This window comes from Gobio gobio, assembly GCF_949357685.1.
Source record: "Gobio gobio genome assembly, chromosome: 11".
Classification (NCBI taxonomy): domain Eukaryota; kingdom Metazoa; phylum Chordata; class Actinopteri; order Cypriniformes; family Gobionidae; genus Gobio; species Gobio gobio.
Genome location: NC_137104.1, coordinates 56161204 through 56185676, shown reverse-complemented (window position 1 = coordinate 56185676; position 24473 = coordinate 56161204). Strand labels below are relative to the sequence as shown.

The window sequence follows — 24473 nt, the reverse complement described above, 5'->3', positions numbered from 1 at the left end:
CTGCTTGAATACGTTCAAAGGCAGGACAGCGGTCCCAATGAAATTATTTCAGAGGCTCCTGGGGCATATGGCATCTGCAGCCGCGGTAACGCCACTCAGATTGCTTCATATGAGACCGCTTCAACGCTGGTTGCACGACCGAGTCCCGAGATGGGCATGGCAGAGCGGTCAGTACCGGGTCCTAGTTACTCCTTACTGTCGCCAAACCTTCAGTCCGTGGTCAGACCCCTCGTTTCTCCGGGCCGGAGTGTCCCTAGAACAGGTGTCGAGGCATGCTGTGGTCTTCACGGATGCCTCATCCACGGGCTGGGGGGCCACGTACAACGGGCACGCAGTTTCGGGTCTGTGGACGGGGCCCCAACTGCGTTGGCATATCAATTGCCTAGAGTTACTGGCGGTACGTCTTGCCCTGGCCCGGTCAAGAAACCGCTTCGGGGCAAGCACGTACTGGTCCGTTCGGACAGCACTGCGGCCGTTGCGTACATCAACCGACAGGGTGGTCTACGCTCCCGTTGCATGCTCCGGCTCGCCCGCCATCTCCTCCTGTGGAGTCAGAAGTTTGTGAGGTCACTTCGTGCCATTCACATCCCAGGTGCGCTGAACCAGACAGTCGACGAGCTCTCTCGCCAGTCGACACCTCCGGGCGAATGGCGACTCCACCCCCGGAGCGTCCAGCTGATATGGGACCACTTCGGAGTTGCACAGGTAGATCTGTTCGCTTCTCTGGACTCGACCCATTGCCAGTGGTACTACTCCCTGACCAGAGGTACCTTAGGCATAGATGCACTGGCGCACAGCTGGCCCCGGGACCTACGCAAGTATGCGTTTCCCCCAGTGAGCCTTCTCGCACAGACACTGTGCAAGGTCAGGGAGGACGAGGAGCAGGTCTTGTTAGTTGCGCCCTACTGGCCCAACCGGACCTGGTTCCCAGAACTCTCACTCCTCGCGACAGCCCCTCCCTGGCCGATCCCCCTGAGGAAGGACCTGCTTTCTCAGGGGCGGGGCACTCTATGGCACCCGCGTCCAGACCTCTGGAATCTCCATGTCTGGTCCCTGGACGGGACGCGGAGGTTCTAGGTGGCCTACCACAAGCAGTGGTAGACACCATCGCTTCAGCTAGAGCCCCCTCTACGAGGCGCCTCTACTCTCTGAAGTGGAACCTGTTTGTCGAGTGGTGCTCTTCCCGCCGGGAAGACCCCCGAAAGTGTTCGATTAACGTTGTGCTTTCCTTCCTGCAGGATGGGTTGGATCGAAGGCTGTCTCCCTCCACCCTCAAAGTGTACGTCGCGGCAATAGCGGCGTATCACGATGCAGTAGATGGTAAATCCTTAGGTAAGCACGACTTAATCGTCAGGTTCCTCAGAGGTGCGAGGAGACTAAATCCTCCTCGTTCTACCTCGATACCCTCTTGGGACTTAGCCCTGGTGCTCAGAGCACTTCAGGGTCCCCCATTTGAGCCTTTGCAGTCTGTGAAGACAGTTCTCCTGATTGCATTGGCTTCAATCAAGAGGGTAGGGGACCTGCATGCACTCTCGGTCGACGAATCGTGCCTAGAATTCGGGCCGGCCAACTCTCACGTTGTCCTGAGACCCCGGCCTGGATACGTGCCCAAGGTTCCTACCACTCCCTTTCGGGACCAGGTGGTGAACCTGCAAGCACTGCCTTCGGAGGAGGCAGACCCAGCCCTAGCTTTGTTATGTCCCGTCCGCGCTCTTCGCGCTTACGTTGACCGGACTCGGAGCTTCAGATCCTCACAGCAGCTCTTCATCTGTTACGGAGGCCAGCAGAAGGGGAAGGCTGTCTCCAAGCAGAGGTTGGCCCACTGGATAGTGGATGCCATTGTCTTGGCTTACCAGTCCCAAGACGTACCTTGCCCGTTCGGGTTGCGAGCACACTCAACAAGGAGTGTTGCTTCTTCCTGGGCGTTGGCTCAAGGCGCCTCGCTGACAAATATATGTAGAGCTGCGGGCTGGGCGACACCTAACACGTTCGCTAGATTTTATAGCCTCCGTGTAGAGCCGGTATCTTCCCACATTCTCGCCCCCAGTGGCCAGCAGCGCTAAGTGCCCGTTCTAAGTGTCGGCTTGCATACGCCACTCCCGCCCTCTGGGCCGGATACGTGCGTCTATTTTGCTCCAGTTGTGTTCCCCGAAATTCGGCTAACCCTGTGAGTTCCTCCGTCACCCCTTCGTGTCAGACGTGGCGGCCGTCTGATGCTAGGCCTGCACCCGTATGCTTGTGGAACGTGTGTGTAGGCTGGGTTCCATATGTTGCGGTCCCCTCTAGGCTACCCCATATGTGTATTTTCCACGGTACCAGCTACCCTACTCGGCTAGCCCCGTGTCTTTCCCTCGACAGAGCTTCCTCTGTCGTCTCTGGCTGTGTTCTTCCCCCCCTGGAACCAGGTTGGGTCCACTCCAGAGACTGCCATTTGTTGCACTACCCTGTTAGGTTAGTCCTTATGTGTATTCCACCTCTCCTTCCATTGAAGGATGTGGTCCGCAGCGTACCATCTCCCGAGACGGGCACGCTTTCCCAGCATTATCCAATAGTCACGCTGAGTGGGTCTTGCAGGAACAGCAGTGACTGTCCTTCCCTGCCCGGAGCCCTGACTCCCACTCTAACATAGGAGTGGTCCAGCGAGCTCAGGCAGGACGCTGGAAGGGCCAGCCTCCTGGCGTGTTGGTAGGGATCCCAATTCGTCGGTCAGTTCCGACGTACGTCGAACGTGACCGACTGAAAGGGAACGTCTCGGTTACGTATGTAACCCTCGTTCCCTGAAGGAGGGAACGGAGACGTACGTCCCGTCGCCAGGTGCTGTGCTTCAGCTGAAGGCCCGAGCCACTCTTCTCGGCTCCTCAGTTGAAAACAATATGCGGTACTTCCACTTCCGTATTTATACCCGCAATGCGGGGCGGCGCGTGGAATGCGTGCACCGCATGCCAATGTCCATTGGCTCGTTTTTAATACACTCGAAGTAGATTGGTCTCTGAAACAGATCCCAATTCGTCGGTCAGTTCCGACGTACGTCTCCGTTCCCTCCTTCAGGGAACGAGGGTTACATACGTAACCGAGACGTTTTGAGTCTGGATTTGAAAGTGGCTACTGTTGGAGCACATCTGATCTGTTCAGGAAGCTGATTCCAGCTACGGCTGGCATAATAGCTAAAAGCAGACTCTCCTTGCTTTGAGTGAACCCTTGGTATTTCTAACTGACTTGATCCTGATGATCTGAGTGATCTGTTGGGTTTGTATTCAATCAGCATATCTGCAATGTATTGAGGTCCTAGGTCATTGAGTGATTTATATACTAAGTATATAGTAATAGCACTTTAAAATCGATCCTAAATGTAATTGGAAGCAAGTGTAAAGACCCGAGGACTGGTGTGATATGGTCATATTTTCTGGTTCTGCTCAGGATCCTGGCAGCAGCGTTCTGTATGAGCTGCAGCTGTCTAATGGTCTTTTTGGGAAGGCCGGTGAGGAGACCATTACAATAGTCCACCCTACTGGTGATAAAAGCATGAACGAGTTTCTCTAAGTCTTGCCTGGAAACAAAGCATCTAATTCTTGCAATATTTTTCAGATGATAGTAAGCTGATTTAGTTATTGCTTTGACATGACTACTGAAACTCAGGTCTGACTCCAAAATCACACCCAGATTCTTGATTTTTTTATTTCAGACCTTTAGCCTCACGATATGCATTCACCTTGAGAATTTCATCTTTGTTTCCAAATGTACTGATTTCAGTTTTGTCTTTGTTTAACTGAAGAAAGTTTTGGCACATCCAACTGTTAACTTCATCAATGCATCAATTCATCATTTACATAGAGAGTCAATGTAGTCATTAGGTGATAGGGCTAAGTAGATCTGGATGTCGTAAGCATAGCTGTGGTAAGCCATTTTGTTATTTTTCATTATTTGGTGTGGCAGCATATACAGATTGAATAAGAGTGGTGCAAGAATTGACCCTTGTGGGACTCTGCATGTCATGGATGTCCACTCAGACCTATGGTCACCTATACTCACATAATAGCCTCTCCCTTCTAAGTATGACCTGAACTATTTGAGGACCATTCCAGAAAGCCCAACCCAATTTTCTAGCCTGTCAAGAAGTGTTGTGGTCAACAGTGTCGAATGCATACTGAGGTTGAGTAGTACCAGAATTTATGTTTTGTCTGTATCTGTATTTAGGCGAATATCCTTTATTATCTTTATGAGCGCCGTCTCTGTGCTGTGATGCGGTCGGAAACCAGATTGAAAATTGTCAAAGTATCCGTTTGAGCTTAAGAATTTGTTCAGCTGACTGAAAACAACTTTTTCAATGATCTTGCCTATGAAGGGGAGATTTGAGATTGGTCTGTAGTTGCTCAATATGGAGTTATCCAGATTTCTCTTTTTCAGGAGAGGCTTAACTACTGCGGTTTTAAGGGAGTTTGGAAAAGTCCCAGAAAGAAGTGAGGCGTTTACCACTTCTAGGAGATCTGATTCTATACAGATAAACAGGCTTTTGAAAAGAGAAGTGGGGAGTGTGTCAAGGGCGCAGGTTGATGTTTTAAGGTGCTGTACCGTTTCTTCTAAAATTTTACCATCAATTGCTTCGAAATCAGTCATAGTAATTTTCTGAGGTTGTGGTCTGATCTGACTCACCCCAGAGCAACTCAACGATGTGCTGATCGCATTTCTGATATTATTGATTTTCTCGGAGAAGAAGAAAGCAAACTCACTACATTTGCTGTCTGAGAGCATTTCACTGGGAATGTGACTCGGGGGGTTTGTTAGTCTCTCTACAGTAGCAAAAAGAGTGCGTGTGTTGTTTATGTTTCTGTTTATTATATTTGAAAAGAAGGTCTGTCTAACTTTGCCTAGTTCCACATTGAAAGCACAAAGACTGTTTTTATAGATCTTGTGATGGACTACAAGTTTTGTCTTTCGCCACATGCTTTCAGATTTCCTGCATTGTCTTTTCATTAATTGCACTGCTGTTGAGTTTCTCCAAGGTGCTTTTTGTTTGCCACTCTTTTTTCTGACTTTCACAGCAGCAATATCATCAATAACACTCTTAACTTTTGAGTTAAAAGAGTCAAGGAGAAAACTAACAGAGTCTGCAGATATGCTTGGTGTTAGAGATATAGCCTTCATAAATAGCACACTAGTGTTCTCATTTAAGCATCTCTTTTTGACAGAGACAGATCTAGTTTCAATGGCAGGAGAGATTGAAATATCAAAGAAAATACAGAAATTATCAGACAGCGCCACATCCTTAATAACTATCAATAAAATGTTTAGACCCTTACTGATAAGTAAATCTAGAGTGTGTCCACGATCATGTGTGGGTCCGTGAACATGTGTCAAATCAAAAGTGTTAAGAACAGTCATGAGATCTTTTGTTGTACTGGATTCAGCATTGTCAATGTGAATGTTAACCCTCAGAGCCCGACGGCATCGCCCACGACGTCACAGGGCACCTCCGATAAATATTTATATTATTTCAAGAAACTTTTATCGATTTTTTTACCGTTTTTTCCAGCAGAAAGCTAACGAGCTAGCCATCACGGAGGTGTCTTTGGTGTCTTTGTAGCCTTTACAGAAGGTTTTCTATCCAGCCTGGAACATGTGCATCTTTTTGGAGTTGTTCAGCAATAAATCAAAACGCTTACATCCAAGATTTATCCACTTGATGTCCATAATTTATAAATTTTCCGTCATTTTTGCCGCTAGCTCGATGCTAGCTGCCATTTTGGATGAGGGTTTGACCAATGACAGGCTGATCCGTCATCCACGTTGGTGTGCGTCATTACGCATGAACCACAGCGCTGTTATTGTGGAGAGAGAGAGACGCACGGCAAGTTGTGTTGAGGAGAGAGAGAGACGCGCTGCAGTTTTGAGTAGTTTTGTGGAGAAAGTTTGAGGAGAAGTTCCTGATAGGAACTGTTTTGAGGCTTGGCACCAGTAAATATCCAAAATCCAAAGAGGCCAAAAACGCCTGGACTTTTTTTGGAAAAATGTAAATAGTTTTGGTTCTGTATAAGTTCTCATGTTTATTCCTGAGTTCCAGGACTCCAAAGACTTGAACAAACTGTTTTCCAAAGGAAATATGCTTAGCTTTTATTTATTTGTGTGTGTTTTCAATAAATATTTGAGTGATTCAATTTCCGTTTTATGTTTTCATTTGTCTTTATGGTCCCATAACTTATTTTACATTCAGGTGACATCAATGCAACACAAATATACTGACAGTGCAACTTGTCTTGAAAAAAAAGAGGTGTTTCAATTGTCTGTGCACAACAGGGTTGATGTTTTACAAGCTTTTTTAGTAAATAAAACCAGGCGGAAAATTTATTGTAAAAATACCCTTAGGTCTTAAAGGGAATCACCAGCGATAGCAAAACAGTCGTACTCAGATGTGATTGCTGATAACAGCTCTGTAAAGTCATCAATAAAGAATGGAGAATATTTCGGAGGCCTGTAAATAATGATAAGCAGGATGCGTGGTGCACCTTTTAGCACAATGCCCAGATATTCTAGAGACAAATAGTCACCAAATGATACTTGCTTACATTGATAGACATCTTTAAATAGAGCAGCTCAGAAGCTCAGAAGCGGGGATGCTGTAGAGAGGAATAACATGTCTGGTGAGGGGTGCTGTTGCTCTGGTGTTTACGGAAGCTGCAATATGTTATCGTCTGGTTCATGGAGTGACTTAGACATTTCTTCCAGCTTATTGCTCAGACCACACATAAGGCGTAAAAGTTCACCAGTCTGACCCCCGATGGTCCCCATTTTTACCAGTGCCTCCATAGTCTGGGCTGAGATGCTACTGTTTAGTGCCTCGATCTGTGTCACTTGGAGCAGTTCTAATCCGTCACAGTCTGTCTGTGGTGAGCTCTGAGGGCGGGGCTCAGCTGGGAGTATGTCCATGAGAAGTGGTTGTTGTGGCTGTGTGGTGTTATCATTGTCCTTGTGGGGTGTATCAACCGCATATCCATTCAGGTGTTGAAATGAAGTCCTGTGATCGTCCATACTCTTTAATGGTGTGTGTGTGCCATCCAGGATGAGTGGGTTGGCACACACAGCGAAGAATGATGAAGGGAAAAATAAATATTGTCCTTTAGCACTCTTGCTCTTTGAGTTTTTGTCGATAAAGTTCACTCCCTTCATGTTGCAGGTTTTTTGCAGCCATGTATTAAGCCCAAGTAGCCGTGAGAACCTATTTGTTCTTTTGCTGGAAGTGGTCCACTGATGAACGGCTGAACTTTCAGTTTTCTAAGTGTTTCAAAAAGTTAATTGAAATCCCTCTTAAGGAGTTCTGACTCCTCTCTCTGAATATCGTTCTTTCCCACATGAATGATTAGTCGATTTGCAGTCTTATGTTTCATCAGAATGTTCTTAAGTTCCCTGTTTACATCAGAGACAGTTGCTTGTGGAAGGCAGCATGTAGTTGTATCCCTGCTGCTAATGTTTCTGACTGTGGAGTCCCCCACTATCAGAGTCCTGGGCTCGGCTGCGCTCTGAGCTGAGGGCCGCTGTCTGCTCGACCTTGAGCGCCTGTTAGCATCAGTGTTAGCTACGGGCTGATTCGATCGGTGTTCGGTCACATTCATCACGTTTGGGGATTCCTCACCCATATTCATTAACACTTCAAATCTGTTTTCAAGATGTATATTTGGTGGTAGGAAACTAGTGTTTGCAATCCTTGTGTCTGGGGTAGAGCATGCTATTGCGGCAATATGTGATGCTCGTGACAATCTGATGTCTCGAGTGCCTTTGGGTCTTGCTCCCTGTTTGTGCCATCGATTAGTGTGTTGATCAGTTACTTGTTTCTCTACCTGTTGAGTAGCACTACATTTATGGGACTCACCGGCAGTGTGCAGAGGGTGTTCATGATGAAGCTCTGCTGTGTGATCCGTCTGGTTGGATGGTTCCGCAAATAACTTTGTTTCAAGAACTGCAATCCTTTGTAAAAGTCTGTGGCAGTTTTTGCAGCAAGTAGATTCTAGAAGAGGCATTTTCTTATCCTTTTGAATGTAGGCAGCTGTGTTTTCCCTTCTCCGGAATGTAAGCTGAAGGCAGTGGGAGCCTGGTCGGTTGAAATATTCCGCTTTTTGTTTAGTAATCCAGTCACCAGAGTTTCTAATTTTATCATTGGAGTCAAGCTTTGTCGTTTGAGCACTGTGCTGATTTGCTGAAGTTGAAATTATGAGATAAAATATAGAAGCGATAGAGCAAAGTGCGGAGCAGTAAGCAAGAGCGTCCGAACAGTAGCGAAGCAGGAAGCAGGGGTAGTCAGATTAAAATATAACAATGTTTAAGTTTGAAAAAGAATAGCTGTAATTATTTAAATATTAAGTATTTGGTGATGTGACGAGCACCATAGCGAAGACAGAAATCTGAATGGCTGTGGGAATACTGTTTAGTAGCGTGAGTCTGTTTTGTTTACGAGGATTACCGGGGAAACGGCTGCATTTCTGCTGTTCCATCAGCGCCATCTGCTGTCAGAAAATGTGACAGTGCATTTTCATTCAGTGTGCCTCCTTCACTCATCCCGCCATGCGTTGCTCATGCACGTTGGTTAAGTATTCTTAAAATGCATTCTAAAATTGCATTCTAAAATGCATTCAATTCTTTGAAGTGCCCACGATAATAATATTGTGCATGTTCATTATTGTGATATATCGTATTGCCGTATACCGGCACATGTCTAGTTTAAACAAATCGTTTAAACAAATCTGCCGGATCCAGATCAGATGGTGGACCTGCGCCTAGACATGATCACAACACAGCCCTGAAGTGTCAGCAGAGACCGTGCCAACTAGACTCTCCCCTGTGAAGGTGCTGCGCATTGGAGGTTTTCTGTTTTAGTTGAAGACTGTGTTGATTAAGTGTCGTCAAATTAAATTACTACTGAGTTTTTTAACAGAAATAAATCAATCAAAAACTTACTTTAGCTTTTCTTCTAACGCAAAATTAATAACCTATTATCACTGTAAAGCTGCTTTGAAGCAATCTGTGTTGTAAAAAGCGCTATATAAATGAAGGTGACTTGACACTTTGAACATTGTGGCTATTATCTGATTTAAATTGATTATACCGTTTCAATAATTCATCATACATATAAGTACTAGTAAGTAAAAACTGTAAAAAACTGATAAGAATCTAATGAAGATTAAACACCAAAATTATCTAACAGGACAATTTTTTCTTGTTTAGTATTTGTTTATTTTGTTCATTATTGACCATATCAAGAAAATGGAGGAGGATGTTGACACATTTATACAATCTTACCTCAGTTTCTCCAGCTTACAGTGAGGATCCTTCAGTCCATCAGAGAGTAGCTTCACTCCTGAGTCTCCTAGTTTATTTCCATACAGATCCAGTTCTCTCAGGTGTGAGGGGTTTGATCTCAGAACTGAAGCCAGGGCACCACAACCTTCATCTGTAACACCACATTCCATTAACCTGTAGAGAACAATGACACTCTTCAGTCTCAGTTCAGGATCTACAGCTCAGATAACCAGGAACTTCACAATCAGAAAGTCTTAATCCACAGATTAATCCCTGATTAACAGCTCCAGTTTAAGGTTCAGACCCGCTTCTACATGCTGCTTGAGCGGGTAAGTTTCAATATCATAAAAATGTTTAAAAAATGTTTTAACAAAATGTATGCATGCTGTATATGAACACTAGGGATGGTAAGATTCACCGGTTCGCATCAGTGCATTGGCATAAAAAAGTGAAGGATTTACAATGCATCGTTTATAACATATTTGCATCGGTAGAAATTATTTAGTTATAAATTAATGATTATATATATATATATATAAATATTAGGAGATGCATTATACTTTTATTATTTACAAAGTAACCAATAATTTGTGACCGATATTTTATATGTAGATTGATTTCTCCTCTCTATACTGTTTCTCAAGAGCGTTCTCTCATCACCACTGCTGCTACGTCAATATGATGCATCACAACACTACGGAGACCGAGGCGTGTCCTGAGAGTCACATAGAACAGTCACATAGAACTTTATTTTGATATTTCCTCTTTCTTCTACTGCTAAATATAACTTACTCATCACCATAAATTGTTTAAAAATTGCCTATCACGTTAAATTTGACATCGCTAGCTTTTAATCTAAATCACCATCACACGTTAGCATTTCGCTAGCCTGTTAGCTTGTTATCTCTGCACCCGGGTCTCCCTTTTTCTGAGTTCATAAGTTGGATTAGTAAATAGTGTCCAGCAAACGATTGTGGTAAGTGGTAAGTTGGATTAATCAACAAACACGGTAAGTCATGTCTTCTCCCGTCATTATCACTTGCACCACATGCCGCATGTTCAGTATAGGCTTCTCCGCTGACGAACAGGGCTTCACATGTGATAAATGTAAGGAGATGGTTAGGCTGACGGAGAAGATTTCAGAATTAGAAACACGCATCCATACTTTATCTGAGAGTAGTGAGGATGTAACAGCTTTAGACACTGATTTGGATGCGAATAGCTTAGTGAACTCTGTACATTCTTCGGTTCCGGCTGCAGGGCCCTCGCAGCAGGGAAACTGGGTAACAGTGAGGCAGTATATTCGCAGACCAAAGAACCGCTTTTCCGTTCCGGTTAGAACATCAAACAGGTTCTCCCCTCTCAGTGAAGCACCCACTGAGTATCCTGTTGAAAGTGCCCTAGTCATTGGCGATTCTATTACACGGAACGTGAAGATAGAGACACCAGCCACCATAGTCACTTGTTTACCGGGAGCCAGAGCGCCTGACAACAAAGCAAATTTAAAAGTGCTGGCTAAAGCTAATCGTAAATTCTCTAAGATTATTATTCACGTCAGCACTAATGATGTTCGACTTCGCCAGTCGGAGATCACCAAAATTAACATTAAAGAGGTGTGTGAACTCGCTAGTACGATGTCAGAGGCTGTTTATTGTTCTGGACCGCTCCCTGTAAAAAGGAGTGATGAGATAGTTAGCAGACTATCATCACTCAATGGCTGGTTGTCTAAGTGGTGTCTGCAAAATAACATAGGGTTCATAGACAATTGGAAAAGTTTTTGGGGCAGACCTGACCTATTTAAGAAGGATGGCATCCATCCCTCCTGGGGTGGTGCCGCTCTTCTCTCTAGTAATTTGGCACATAGTCTTAGAACTAAACCTTGACTCACTAGGGCCCAGGTCAGGAAGCAGACAAACTGGCTAAACCGACCGTCTGCTAGCTGTCTCACGTTACCGGAGTCAGATAAATCCCAGCACATAGAGACTCTTTCACCTAGATATTATCATATAGAGACTGTGTCTGTTCCCCGAATTAGTAAATACAAAAAAACATCAAAACCATTCAACAGTAAAAATGTAATTGATGTCCAACAAATAAACAAAAGATATAAAACAGATGAACAATTGATAAAGCTTGGGTTGCTGAATATTAGATCCCTTTCCCCAAAAGCGCTTATTGTTAATGATATTATTACAGATAATAATCTAGATGTGCTCTGTTTGACAGAAACCTGGCTAAAACCTGACGACTACATTACCTTAAATGAGTCCACCCCCCCAAGATTATTGTTATAAACATGAGCCGCGTCTGAATTTATAATAATATCTTCAGTATTACTCAGAAGTCTAGTTTCAAATATAATTCCTTCGAAGTTTTGGTGCTTTATGTAATGCTATGTAGTGTACATGATAAAACCTGTTCAACATTTGTGTTAGCTACTGTATACAGGCCACCAGGGCATAATACAGACTTTATCAAAGAATTTGCTGATTTTCTATCAGAGTTAGTACTGGCCGTAGATAAAGTACTAATTGTTGGTGATTTTAATATCCATGTAGACAACGGAAAAGACGTATTGGGATTAGCATTTAAAGACACACTTAACTCTTTTGGAGTTAGGCAACACGTGTCAGGAGCCACTCATCGCCATAATCATACTTTAGACCTAATATTGTCACATGGAATAAATGTTGATACCGTTGAAATTCTGCAGCAGAGCGATGACATCTCAGATCTTTACTTAGTATCATGTATACTTAATTTAGCTAAGGTTGCAAAGCTGCCCCCTCGCTTAAAAAATGGCAGGACAATCACTGCCGCTACTAAAGATTGCTTTTTAAATAATCTTCCTCATCAGTATCATCTGCTCAGCATCCCAGATAGTATAGAAGAACTCGATGTTGCAACAGAAACTATTGACTCTCTCTTTTCCAGTACTTTAGACACAGTTGCTCCTCTGCGCTTAAAGAAGATTAAAGAAAATAGTCCAACGCCGTGGTACAACGAGCACACCCGGGCCCTTAAAACAGCAGCCAGAAAAATGGAGCGCAGCTGGAAGAAAACAAAACTAGAGGTATTCCGTAATTCGTGGAAAGAGCACATGATCACATACAAAAAGGCCGTAAAAACTGCTAGATCTGCTTATTTCTCAACTCTCTTGGAAGAAAACAAACACAACCCAAGGTATTTATTCGATACAGTGGCTAAATTAACCAAAAATAAAGCTTCAACTTCTGATGATTGTAAACAGCACAGCAGTAATAACTTTATGAACTTCTTCACATGTAAGATTGATAATATTAGGAAGAAAATTTTAACCATGCAGCCGTCTACTACAAATATCACATCAGACAGAGTATTGTAGCGTCACTGAGGAAAAATTACACTCATTCACTAGGGGTGTGCATTGGCACTGCCCTCACAATTCGATTCGATTACGATTCACCAGGTAACGATTCGATTCAATTCGATTCTACGATGCATTGCGATGCATCAAAATTCTACTGCACACAACAAGGCAAATTTTTAATCAGTCATGAGGCAATACAAGCAGTCAGATATTGAACAACAGATTGTATTGGCTGCTATGTGTGTATTATCACTCTCCTGTATCTTTGACATAAATGTCATTAAATAAAATAAAATTGAATGGTACAGTAAAAAGCTTTGAGACAGGGCACTTCATGAACTCCTGTGCAAATATGAATCCGTAATTACAGTCACACTATTGTAACAACAACCACCACCCAGGCACCCAGCAATAAAAATATTCAGTGCAACACACACAGTAACGTTGACACTAGGGACTCGTCAATTCTCGTGCTTGATTTTAGTGTGGCAGGCGCGTTAGCAGGGCGTAAGCAGCGCATATTTTTTTCGGCGCCCATGTTAACAGATTAGAGCATTCACATCGCACGCAGAGGCGGCGCGGCAGCGCATCGTAGGAGGAGAAGCAGCAGTAGTGCCGCGATCGTTTCGGCGCCGAGTCTATTTTGCCGCGCTGCTCACGCTGATTTAAAGCCACAGTGTATTGTTCTTGATCAAAACTGACCAGATTAACATGGAAAATAACAAATTCCACCATGAAATCATGTAGTGAAGTGCCCCGTGTGTTTCACAATCACCATATGACATCCAGAGCTGTTAAAAAAATTAAAAACACAACACTGCCAGAAGTTTTTGCCCAAACTTCAAAAGCCTGTTTAAATTATTAAAACTAGAAGCATATATTCACTTTAATGTTAACTTACATTTATCATGTGAACTACTTATATACAACAAGTTATATGCATATGTGTTTGGGACAGAGGGGAACACGGTCGCATTTGCAGCATGCTGCCCATCATAAATCAAAGCACGAGACAGACGGGGCTCGGAGGAGAAGACCGTAAATGTGACATAATGTACAATATTTGTCTGCATTTGCAATATCCGCGCGAGACAAACGCTGCCAGTGTGAATCCACAATAGGGGCGCGGGCTCCGGCTCTCCATACCCACCGCTCCGCGTGCGGTGTGAAGCCGGCGTCAGAATCCGAAATGTGCCCAGATGTCCGCTTTCCAATCTTTGGGTGCGTTTTTAATACCCGTCTATCGCGGTCATCTCCCTCCGCCTCAGCCATCTTGATTGTTGTTGTTATGACCCTGGAAGTAATTGAAACTTCACAACTTTATTGTCCAACTCAAGTCCAGAAAATAAACGGTGACATAATCGATTATGGCACTTTGCCGCATCGATGCTGAATCGTGCATGCCCCGCATTGCGATGCATCGCTGAATCGATTATTGTTGACACCACTATCATTCACTGCTATAGGAGAAGAAGAATTGGCTAAACTCGTTAAATCATCAAAATCAACAACATGTATGCTCGACCCTATACCGACTAGGCTATTAAAAGAGATGCTACCAGAGGTCATAGATCCTCTTCTTAATATCATTAATTCATCTTTGTCATTAGGATATGTACCGAAAACTTTTAAGTTGGCTATTATTAAACCACTTATTAAAAAACCGCAACTTGATCCTACAGAATTAGTCAATTATAGACCAATCTCAAATCTACCCTTTCTGTCAAAAATACTTGAAAAGGCAGTGTCTTCACAATTATGTTCCTTTTTAGAAAAAAAATGGAATCTGTGAGGATTTCCAGTCAGGATTTAGACTGTATCATAGCACTGGGACTGCTCTCATCAGAGTTACAAATGATTTACTCTTATCATCCGATCGTGGCTGTATCTCTCTATTAGTGTTACTCGATCTTAGCGCTGCATTTGATACTATCGACCACAACATTCTTTTCAATAGACTCGAAAATTATGTAGGTATTAGTGGAATTGCTTTGTCATGGTTTAAATCATACCTATGCGACCGTTATCAGTTTGTAGCAGTAAATGAAAAGATGTCACACCGATCGCAAGTTCAGTATGGAGTACCACAAGGCTCAGTGCTAGGACCGCTACTCTTCGCCCTGTACATGCTACCACTGGGAGATATCATTAGGAAGCATGGCGTTAGTTTTCATTGTTATGCTGACGATACTCAGCTCTATATTTCTTCACGCCCTGAAGAAACTTACCAATTCGCAAGATTAACGGAATGCATAGCTGATATAAAACATTGGATGACCGGTAATTTCCTGAAACTCAATTCAGAAAAAACTGAATTTTTAATTATTGGACAAAAAAGCTCCACAAGCAGTAACCTAGAATACTCTCTAACACTTGATGGCTGCTCTGTAAAGTCCTCGTCGTCAGTGAGGAACCTGGGTGTGCTCTTTGATACCAATATTTCTTTTGAAAGCCACGTTTCTAGCATCTGTAAAACTGCATTCTACCATCTTAAAAATATATATAAATTACGGCACATGTTCTCAATGCAAAATGCTGAACAGTTAGTTCATGCGTTCATGACCTCAAGGCTAGATTATTGTAATGCTCTACTGGGTGGTTGCCCTGCTCGCCTAATAAATAAACTCCAGCTGGTCCAAAACGCAGCAGCTCGAGTTCTTACTAGAACCAGGAAGTATGACCATATTAGCCCAGTTCTGTCAACACTGCACTGGCTGCCTATTAAACATCGCATACATTTTAAAATCTTGCTTATTACTTACAAAGCACTAAATGATTTAGCTCCCCAATACTTGAGCGAGCTTAACATATTATACTCCATCACGTCTACTGCGGTCTCTAAACTCTGGCCAGTTGATCATACCAAGAATATCCAAATCAACTGCAGGCGGTCGATCCTTTTCCTATTTAGCTTCGAAACTCTGGAACAGTCTTCCTAACATTGTTCGGGATGCAGACACACTCTGTCAGTTTAAATCTAGACTAAAAACACATCTCTTTACTGTGGCATACACATAAAACACTTTTTCAATGAAATGATTGTTAGGCTGCATTAACTAGGTCAGCCGGAACCGGGAACACTTCCCATAACACCTGATGTACTCGTTACATCATCAGAAGAATGGCATCTACGCTAATGATAGTCTCTGTTTTATCCCGAGGTTTACTCGGTTTTATCCCGGGCCGGATCCAGTTCAGATGGTGGACCTGCGCCCAGAGAAGACCAACACAGGACCCTGAAGTGTCTGCAGAGACCATGATTAGACTCCCCCTGCAACTGCCTCATCGACACGGCATCTCAATAAACCCGTCTCCGGCGTGTTGACTCCTATCATTCGAATATTGCACTTTAATAATTATTTAATCAACATCAACCTCAATAAATCCGTCAACAGCATGTTGCCTCCGGTCCCTCGAATATTCCGATCTATTATGACCTCTGACCTGTAAAGCTGCCAGAATAATAATAATAATAATAATACGCTGTTTGTTAATTGGCCAGAGGAGAACTGGCACCCCAACTGAGCCTGGTTTCTCCCAAGGTTTATTTTTCTCCATTAGGTCACCTGATGGGGTTTTGGTTTCCTTGCCACTGTTGCCTCTGGCTTGGCGTGCTCAGTTGGGGACACTAAATTAAAACTAAACACTAAAGACACTAGACACTAAAAAAACTAAACATCGAAATAAATCTAATTAATAAACTAAATTAACCATATAAACTAAATTACTGATCTAATTATTGATCTAAAGCCCACACTGTCACTGTATGATAATTGAAATGAACTGAGGACATCAGCGTTTTCTCCAGAATGGCTATACAGCTGAATAAAATTATGCTGCATTATTTTTCTGTTTAACACTGTAAAGCTGCTTTGAAACAATCTACATTGTTAAAAGCGCTATATAAATAAACTTGACTTGACTTGAACAGTGGTTTTCAACCTGCGATTGTGATAAAGATGACTACAGTGACATACAGGAGTCAGACATTAGGCATGCGCGAGCCCATTATTACTGATGCACAAACAAACCATGTATGTGTGCTCTCAGCCCACTGATTGCTATAACATCGTATTTCTGCATGAACACAGTTCAACATATTTGCATAGTGTCATAATTAGTGTACTGTGAGTGTTTTATAACGGACGCCGAAGCAGCGTGTTTTAAAGAGATGTTTGTGAGGATCAGTGGTGTTTATGTACACATGGGCATCAGATGCTCCAAACATGGACACAAATGCTTGCTCTAACAGAGGAACTGTCCACTGATGACATCGACCCGCCTTCAGATCACAGAGTTACCACGTTTTTAGAATGTTTTTATTCTTCATTTGTATTTTGTTGTTTTTAATCATTCTGAAGGATCGGAATCTGAATGTATAGTATGAAGTCCTTTGCTCTCTCTCTCTTGTTTGGTATGGCAGGCTGACTTGAGCTTATTTAAGTTACTGTATAACTGAGCAGAGTAAGTACTTTTAAGTTGAAAATAATGTCTGCAACGTATGTTTGCAAAGAAGAAAACTGAAGATTTAAATCTATCTTGAATTTCTTTTGTTTAAGAAATAATAACATGGAGTTATTATGGATAACAAAAAAAGGTTGGGAATAGGGATGCACAATATATCGAAATTATCGCAATACTTTTCGATAAAACTTGCTTGACGTTAAAAAGAGTTATTAAACACAATAACTTGCGAAAAACAACTCCTTTGCAGTCTCGCGCTGTCTGCTGTCTGACACACACCGAAACGTGTGCACAAGCCGTTCTTTTTTTCGTGTCTTGTTACACACTCGAGCTGTCAAATACACACAGTTATGTCAAAATGGTCTTGATGAGTATTCATGTAAACACAGTCGGTTATGCTTTAAGTGAACAATATCAGTTGGGGAAAGAAACCGAATGCGTGTCAATAGGATCCATGCATTAGGTCTTAAAGTGACAGCCTGCTAATACAGTAAACCTGCAGCTGTCTGTCAAACAACAAAAGAAAAAGAGAAAATCACTCAGTGCTCTTGGCTGAATAACCTTTGTAGCTTTATTATGTATCAGTGTATATTTAATTCATGTGAAGACTACTGTTTTTAGTTCAAATTTTTAATAACAAAGAATAAATTAAAACAAAAATAACCATCCACCCCTAGTTCAGGTGTCTTTGTTTACCTGGATGTTCTTGATGTTAAGTTTTAGGTTGATGTAACTATATATTACCAAGTCAAGCAAATAGTTTTTGGTATTTAAATATTGGCATTACATGTTTTGTTTGTTTACATTGATGTTAAAATTACATTGTCAGATTTGTGACATAAATTTTTGCTAAAACACTGCTGGTCACTTTCAGAAGTTGTAGCGATGCTTTCTTTTCCCAGAAAGAATGTGAAACACATAAATGGTATCATTCTCAGTTTTTATATATTTTTTTTTATATAATTTAAATAGATTTTACACACTTAAAGCAATATCATATCGCATATCGAATATCGCATTATTTAACAAGGATATCGCATATCGCATTTTTCTTCAATATCGCACAGCCCTAGTTGGGAACCACTGACATAGAATATAGGTTAACATGGCAGAGGTAGAGCTGATTTCTTCCACAAAATAGTTACAAATCTAATGTTTAGAAACACACAAAGTCAGAAGGCACTTAAGTTAATTTATGATTTGCTGTCTCTCTGGACCAAAGAAATAAAAGCGAACTATCTGTTCCATATTGGATTGCATAGCATCATATTTTTTCCATTGCATTGAATCGCATTGTGTTGAATCGAATTGAAATTGGATCTCACTGCATCATAATAGGGGTGAATCATATCGCATCGGTTGCTGCTTCATATGCATCTTTAATGTGTCGTTTTGTTGACCATACATCGAGATGCGTATCGCATCAACCTCAGTTATGGAGATAAACATCCCTAATAAACAAAGTTGTCACATCTTTACATCATCCATTTGTGTTTATACTATCATTAATATTGTAAAATTATGTCAAAAACTTTGGAAAGAATCGAATCAAGTTTAAATCATCTTCAATTATCTGGCAGGTCATATTTAGCCTTTAGTTTTTGTGTTAATTTTGTTGATTATTCACCACATGTGGAAAATGAAGAATGATTTTGACATTTATATAATCTTACCACAGTTTCTCCAGTTTACAGTGAGGATCCTTCAGTCCATTAGAGAGCAGATTCACTCCTGAGTCTCCTAGTTCATTCCATGTCAGATCCAGATGTCTCAGGTGTGGGTTTGATCTCAGAGCAGAAGCCAGAGGAGCACAACCTTCATCTGTAACACCACACTCATTCAACCTGTAGACAACAATGAAACGCTTCAGTTTCTTAGTTCAGGATCTGCAGCACAGATAAACAGTAACTTTACAATAAGAAAGACTTAATCCACGGCATAATTAAACCTCTCGAGTCTGCGGTCGCGCCGGCACGATCGGCTCTCTCTTTTTCTTATCAGTGCCAAAGAGACTCAAATAACTCTGTCGTTTTTTTATCATTCAGGCAAGTGTTATACATCATTATAATCTGTTAAGTTTCTATTTTTTTCGTGTACAGTCACAATAAAAACAAAATGTTTTGCTTTTTGCAAAATAAAGAAAACAACCATGATGCCCAATCTGCAGCCTCTCTGTCAAAGACATTCATTCAGATAGTCTTCAGTAAAGGACCTCTAGTTTAGTGAATACTTGTCTCCCAAACATGAGACATATGTCTAAAGAAACACTGAAATGTCAGGTTTTAAACAATGTAAACCAAATTGAAAACAAACATGCTGTGTTTATGTAATCTGGTTGAAAAGTGATAGATGTCAGTCTTTCGTGAGCCACTTCATTATCCGCTAATGCGCCCACGCCCACGGAGCACACGCTCTTTCAGATTCAAATACTGACGATCTATCCGTCAATGCCCACACATCAACTCATACAAACACATCTAGTGAAGCGCTGTAACGTTACTTCAGCTACATCGTTTTGAGACGCGTTGAGCTATAATTCTCCTCATGAAAAGCTGTTAATTTCTTAAAGCAACGGTTTCAGGGCTGATTGTAAGGTAGGCTTTATTCTGTTAAGTTTATTCTGTTAGCATCTGTGAATATTAAACGCACAAAGACCGTTTAAATATGAATCCGGTTGCAACATTAAATGTCATACACGCAAGGCTGTTTAGACAAGATTTATTTGGCCTGTTTTGGACAGATTATAATGTGTTTATTGTAAAAGAGCCTAGTGTCACATCAATAAAGCTTTTATTCGCAAATGTCTGCTCAGATGCTATAAATATAGTACCAGTAAAACGTCTTTTTCTTCATATTGATGTTTAAATATTATAGCCTAATGTTACTTTTTTTATTTAATATCAAAGTTTGTTTTACCAAGTTAATATTGAGTTGTTTTGTAGAAAGTTAATTTTTTTGTTTTGTAGAAAGTGAATTGCTTTCTTTAGAGTGAATTTTGTTTTGTATAAATTGTATCAATTTTCATTTCTTATTATTTAATTTTTTAGCATGAGACTACTTTCAAAAACAAAAAAAAAGTACAAAAATGCTCTTCGTAATTTGTGTCTTGTTTCTAGTCTAAATATTTAAACATTCTTAAATCAAGATGCATTTACTAGATAAGTACAATATATAATATATGTTCTGTTGCTCTCAGTCACACACCTGAATTAAGCTCATTCATTATGCAGGTCTTTATGCGGGCTATTATGTTCTTTCTTCCTCTCAGGTGATCTCCATCATTATTCATTAGATATCACGCCTCCTCGCATACAGGCTTTGTGAAGAAAAACTGTCTTACAAATTTTAAATCAGTGTATTGTTTTATGTGAATGAGTAGGCTCAATGATCCTCACATCTAGCCTGGATGCCAGCCGAACTTAGCCCCGCCCACAACATTTGAGCTCGGGCAGTTCGGTCTGGACTTGATTCGGTCCAATGAAATTGTCAGGGCGGGCTTTAGACGATGATGGACAGATGATAAACAGTAACGAAATCATCCACGTCACCAAAGAGCGCTTCGGTTGAATTTGTTCTAATCCTAATCAGAGAGCTTGTTCGTATATGCATTCACCTTCACTATTTCTCTCAGAAATGATGATTATGTTGGTAAGTATTCTGTGTATCCTTAAATTATTTTTTTACAACACCGGCAAAGATCGTTTACACTCATCTTACTTATTCCAGCGTGTGTGCAGACAGGGTTGCCAAGTTTTTACAACAAAACCCGCCCAATTGCTACTCAAATCTAGACCAATACAAGCCCAATAGCTTTCCGGGTCGGGGGTTCTCCGGAAAAAAATGGCATTTGGGGGGTAACATTTTGCCAGGGCTGCCTGCTAAAATTCGCATTCCTGGGTCTGTATATCACATAATTGGGGTCGCTTCAACCCGCGGACTTGGCAACACAGTGCAGTTGAGTTCTGTTGACATTTGACAACTAACGTTATGCGTCGCTCCGTTACTCTGATTGGTTGTAGGTCTATCCAATTGAGGTCTTTCCTGGTTCGGTTGAAACACGCCCCATAATCGCAGCCCAATGGAGCAGAATCAGACTCATATTCTGACTAGAATTGAGTATGATGACGTCAGGCTACCTCACATCAGTTTAAAGCAAAAAATCTAGGCAAATACACCAATGAGTCAAAAGTCTTGTGGACACATATCTATTGTGTGTTTTGAGGCCTTAATTTAAAAAAATATTTTTTGTTTTCTCAAAAACCATGCATAAACATTTGTCTCTCAAAAATACAAGCATGTACATACATGTTGCTCACATATTATGGTAGCCCAGTTTGTGCTGAATACAGTGTAATTACACTTTTGCCATTAATGTGTTTATAAGCAACTGAAAAAAAAACACAAATGTCAGAGCATGTCAAAACTTCTAAAGGTCCCCAAAACAGCTCATAGGGGTTAACAGGTTCAGTCTAAGGTTCAGACAGACCCACTTCTACATGCTGCTTGAGGGTAGAGGTATTCTTGGGACCTAAAATCTGTAACCACCCGAATCAACTTCAATCACTTCTTACCCAAACCCTATGTGCACAAATTAAGGCTGTCAAACATAATGTGTAGCTTTAAGCTATATTGTAATGCTGAATGTCTAGAATTATTTTTATTTTATTTATTTTTTTACATAGAGACATCAGTACCAGTATTAGTATCAATGTGTCACAGTTTATCCACTGATGAGGCAAGTTGTTGAACCCAAGTGCAGTTTAATCAAAACATAAAACAAAACCTTGGCAATACTCAAAACAAAGACTTGACATGGCTAAACATAAACCTCACCTACTCAGCAGGTAACAACATCAATAACAGACAAAGACACATGGCAAACATGAGGGCTAAATACACACAGACTAATGCCGCGTTCCAGGCAACCCGTAACCCGTGTTTTTCCAACCTTCTACCCGTGAAAGTGGACTGGAACGGCAGTCAAACCCGTGACTTCCCACCCGTGAACTCGTACTAGATAGATGTACTCCCAGTTACGAGTTTTGACGTCACATAGCCCGCGAAGCAACAATAGCAGCCCCCTACGGATGCGGTGTTTATGAAACAAATATACAAATAACGTAAAATAAAAGGTATAACAGCTTTTCTTGCCATCTGCGCTGTTTTTCTCCTCCGTTTGCCTCAAATAAGCAAGGAGTAAAGCACCTTTGGCGATAGAAATGATTGTAAATGAGCATACACCCCGTACGGTCCGCCACGCTTTGTTTACATCTAACTACCACACAATTCCTTGTGCTCAGGCAGTTTGGCGTGACTTTGTCTGGAACACTACAAAGTCGTGAGTCGTGGTTTGAAGTTTTAATTTACGGGCTCAAAAACCTGCCTGGAACGCAGCATAATGACAAGACAAGTGACACCTGTGAACAGTGATTAAACAATGAACCAATGACATGACACAACACATGAGGGCATGGGAATCACATGACAATAAAACATGACAAAACCAGGAAGTGAAAGAACAAGACAAACTTAGAAACATGACACTCAAACATAACTTGAAAATAATCAACTTAAAACATGAACACGGAACAATGAACATGAACCAACACCAAAACACCCTGTGACACAATGATACTGGCCTTTATTTATAAAAAGATGCCATTGATCAAAAATTTTAAATATACTGTCTAAGTTGTTTCTACATTAATTTGGAGAGTAACTGTGAAATTATTAATACAAATATTAAAATAATAATAATAATAATAATAATATTTATATTATTATATTAATATTAATATTTATATTAATATATATATATATATATATATATTTATTAGGGATGCCACAATTCTCAAAATAATATTGAACCGTTCGGTACGGCCTTCGCGGTTCAATACGCGCTTGTGAATTGCGGTTTTTCGGTTTTGCATTTAATTAAGTATTTTTCTACAAATTCTATCATTTGCCTCCATCCCAATATACTGAACAACGCGACATACATTCACATCACACGTTAGTGGTAGAGTTATACTCACGGAACACTATAGATATTCACAATCACGAAAGTTCATTATTTGCATGCGTTTTAAAGCCTTGCCGGCGTGTGTGCGGTTTTAACATGAGCTTCTCAGAGCGCGCGCACGAAACGCTTGTCAAACACGTGATTACTGGACTAAGTAGTCGTCTTACTGCGCTAATACTGTCAAATACACACAAGGTTTACATAAACACAGTAGGTTATGTCAAAAGTGAAAGTAAAATCGGCGTGTCTGTATATAGATGCACGCAGGTCTTGAAAGCAAATTGACAGCAGGCTATAGTGAAAACGCGATCCTTAAAGGGACAGTTCACCTCTAAAAGGATGTCATTATTTACTCACTCTAATATTGTTCCAAACCTGTATTCATTTCTCATTTTTGAGTGAACTATCCATTTAATGTTAATACAACAACAAAAGACAAAGAGAAAATCACTCACTGCTCTTGCCTGAAAAACTTTAATACAGTAGCTTTAATAAGAATGAGTTTATATTTTATAGTGAAGTCTATGTAGTGTTTTAATTTTACATTTATTCATTCAATTTCATACTTAAATGCTGCTGTACAGCTCTGAGCTGCCAGCGTAAATCTTATATACATATATATATATATACATATATATATATATATATATATATATATATAATTATATTATATTTTATTATATTATACAATACACCAGGAATGTGTACAAGGGTTTTTAAGTAAAGTTTTAAGTTTAAGTAAAGTTTGCATTTTCGAATGCATCTGTCCCCGCGTTTGGTTTGCAGCGATCGACCTGAAGGACGCTTACTTTCATGTTTCGAATTTATCTCAACAAAGGCCATTTCTGCGCTTTGGGTCCATTCAGTAAAAGCACATTTATTTTAAATTACCAGAGATTCGAGGCTACTAATATAAGCCTCCGACCCGTTTCCGAGACACTCGTCAAAGTTTTGGACCCAAACCCACTCGGGTCTCAGGTCGGACCTTAGGTTTTCAGATCCAAGTGGACCTGTGTAGACCTACTATCATAAAGATAATATGTAAAATTATATCAGACAATTTGTAAAGAACCTAGTGACAATTAAAAGAACATCTCCGTTATTTGACAGGACAAATTTTTTGTTTTTGTGTTATTTTTGTTTTATTGTATATTCATTTAAATAACAGTAATCTTACCGCAGTATCTCCAATTTACAGTAAGGATCCTTCAGTCCATCAGAGAGCAGCTTCACTGCTGAGCCTCTTAGTTCATTTCCATATAGATTCAGTTCTCTCAGGTGTGAGGGGTTTGATCTCAGAGCTAAAGCCAGAGCAGCACAACCTTCATCTGTGACACCACAATCACTCAACCT

General features: G+C 41.1%; 1 protein-coding gene across 4 annotated transcripts in view; it reads right to left on the bottom strand.

Annotated features, from left to right (window-relative positions):
• The window catches only part of LOC307133320 (NACHT, LRR and PYD domains-containing protein 3-like), a 57254-nt gene that overhangs the window by 11403 nt on the left and 21378 nt on the right, over nt 1–24473 (bottom strand). For all 4 annotated transcript variants that reach the window (XM_079828326.1, XM_079828325.1, XM_079828328.1 and 1 more), the window contains 3 exons: nt 24298–24471; nt 18772–18942; nt 9286–9459 (listed from right to left, as the gene is read on the bottom strand). In XM_079828326.1, coding sequence (XP_079684452.1) covers nt 9286–9459; nt 18772–18942; nt 24298–24471 — 519 coding nt within the window. The remainder of the gene's footprint in view (nt 1–9285; nt 9460–18771; nt 18943–24297; nt 24472–24473) is intronic.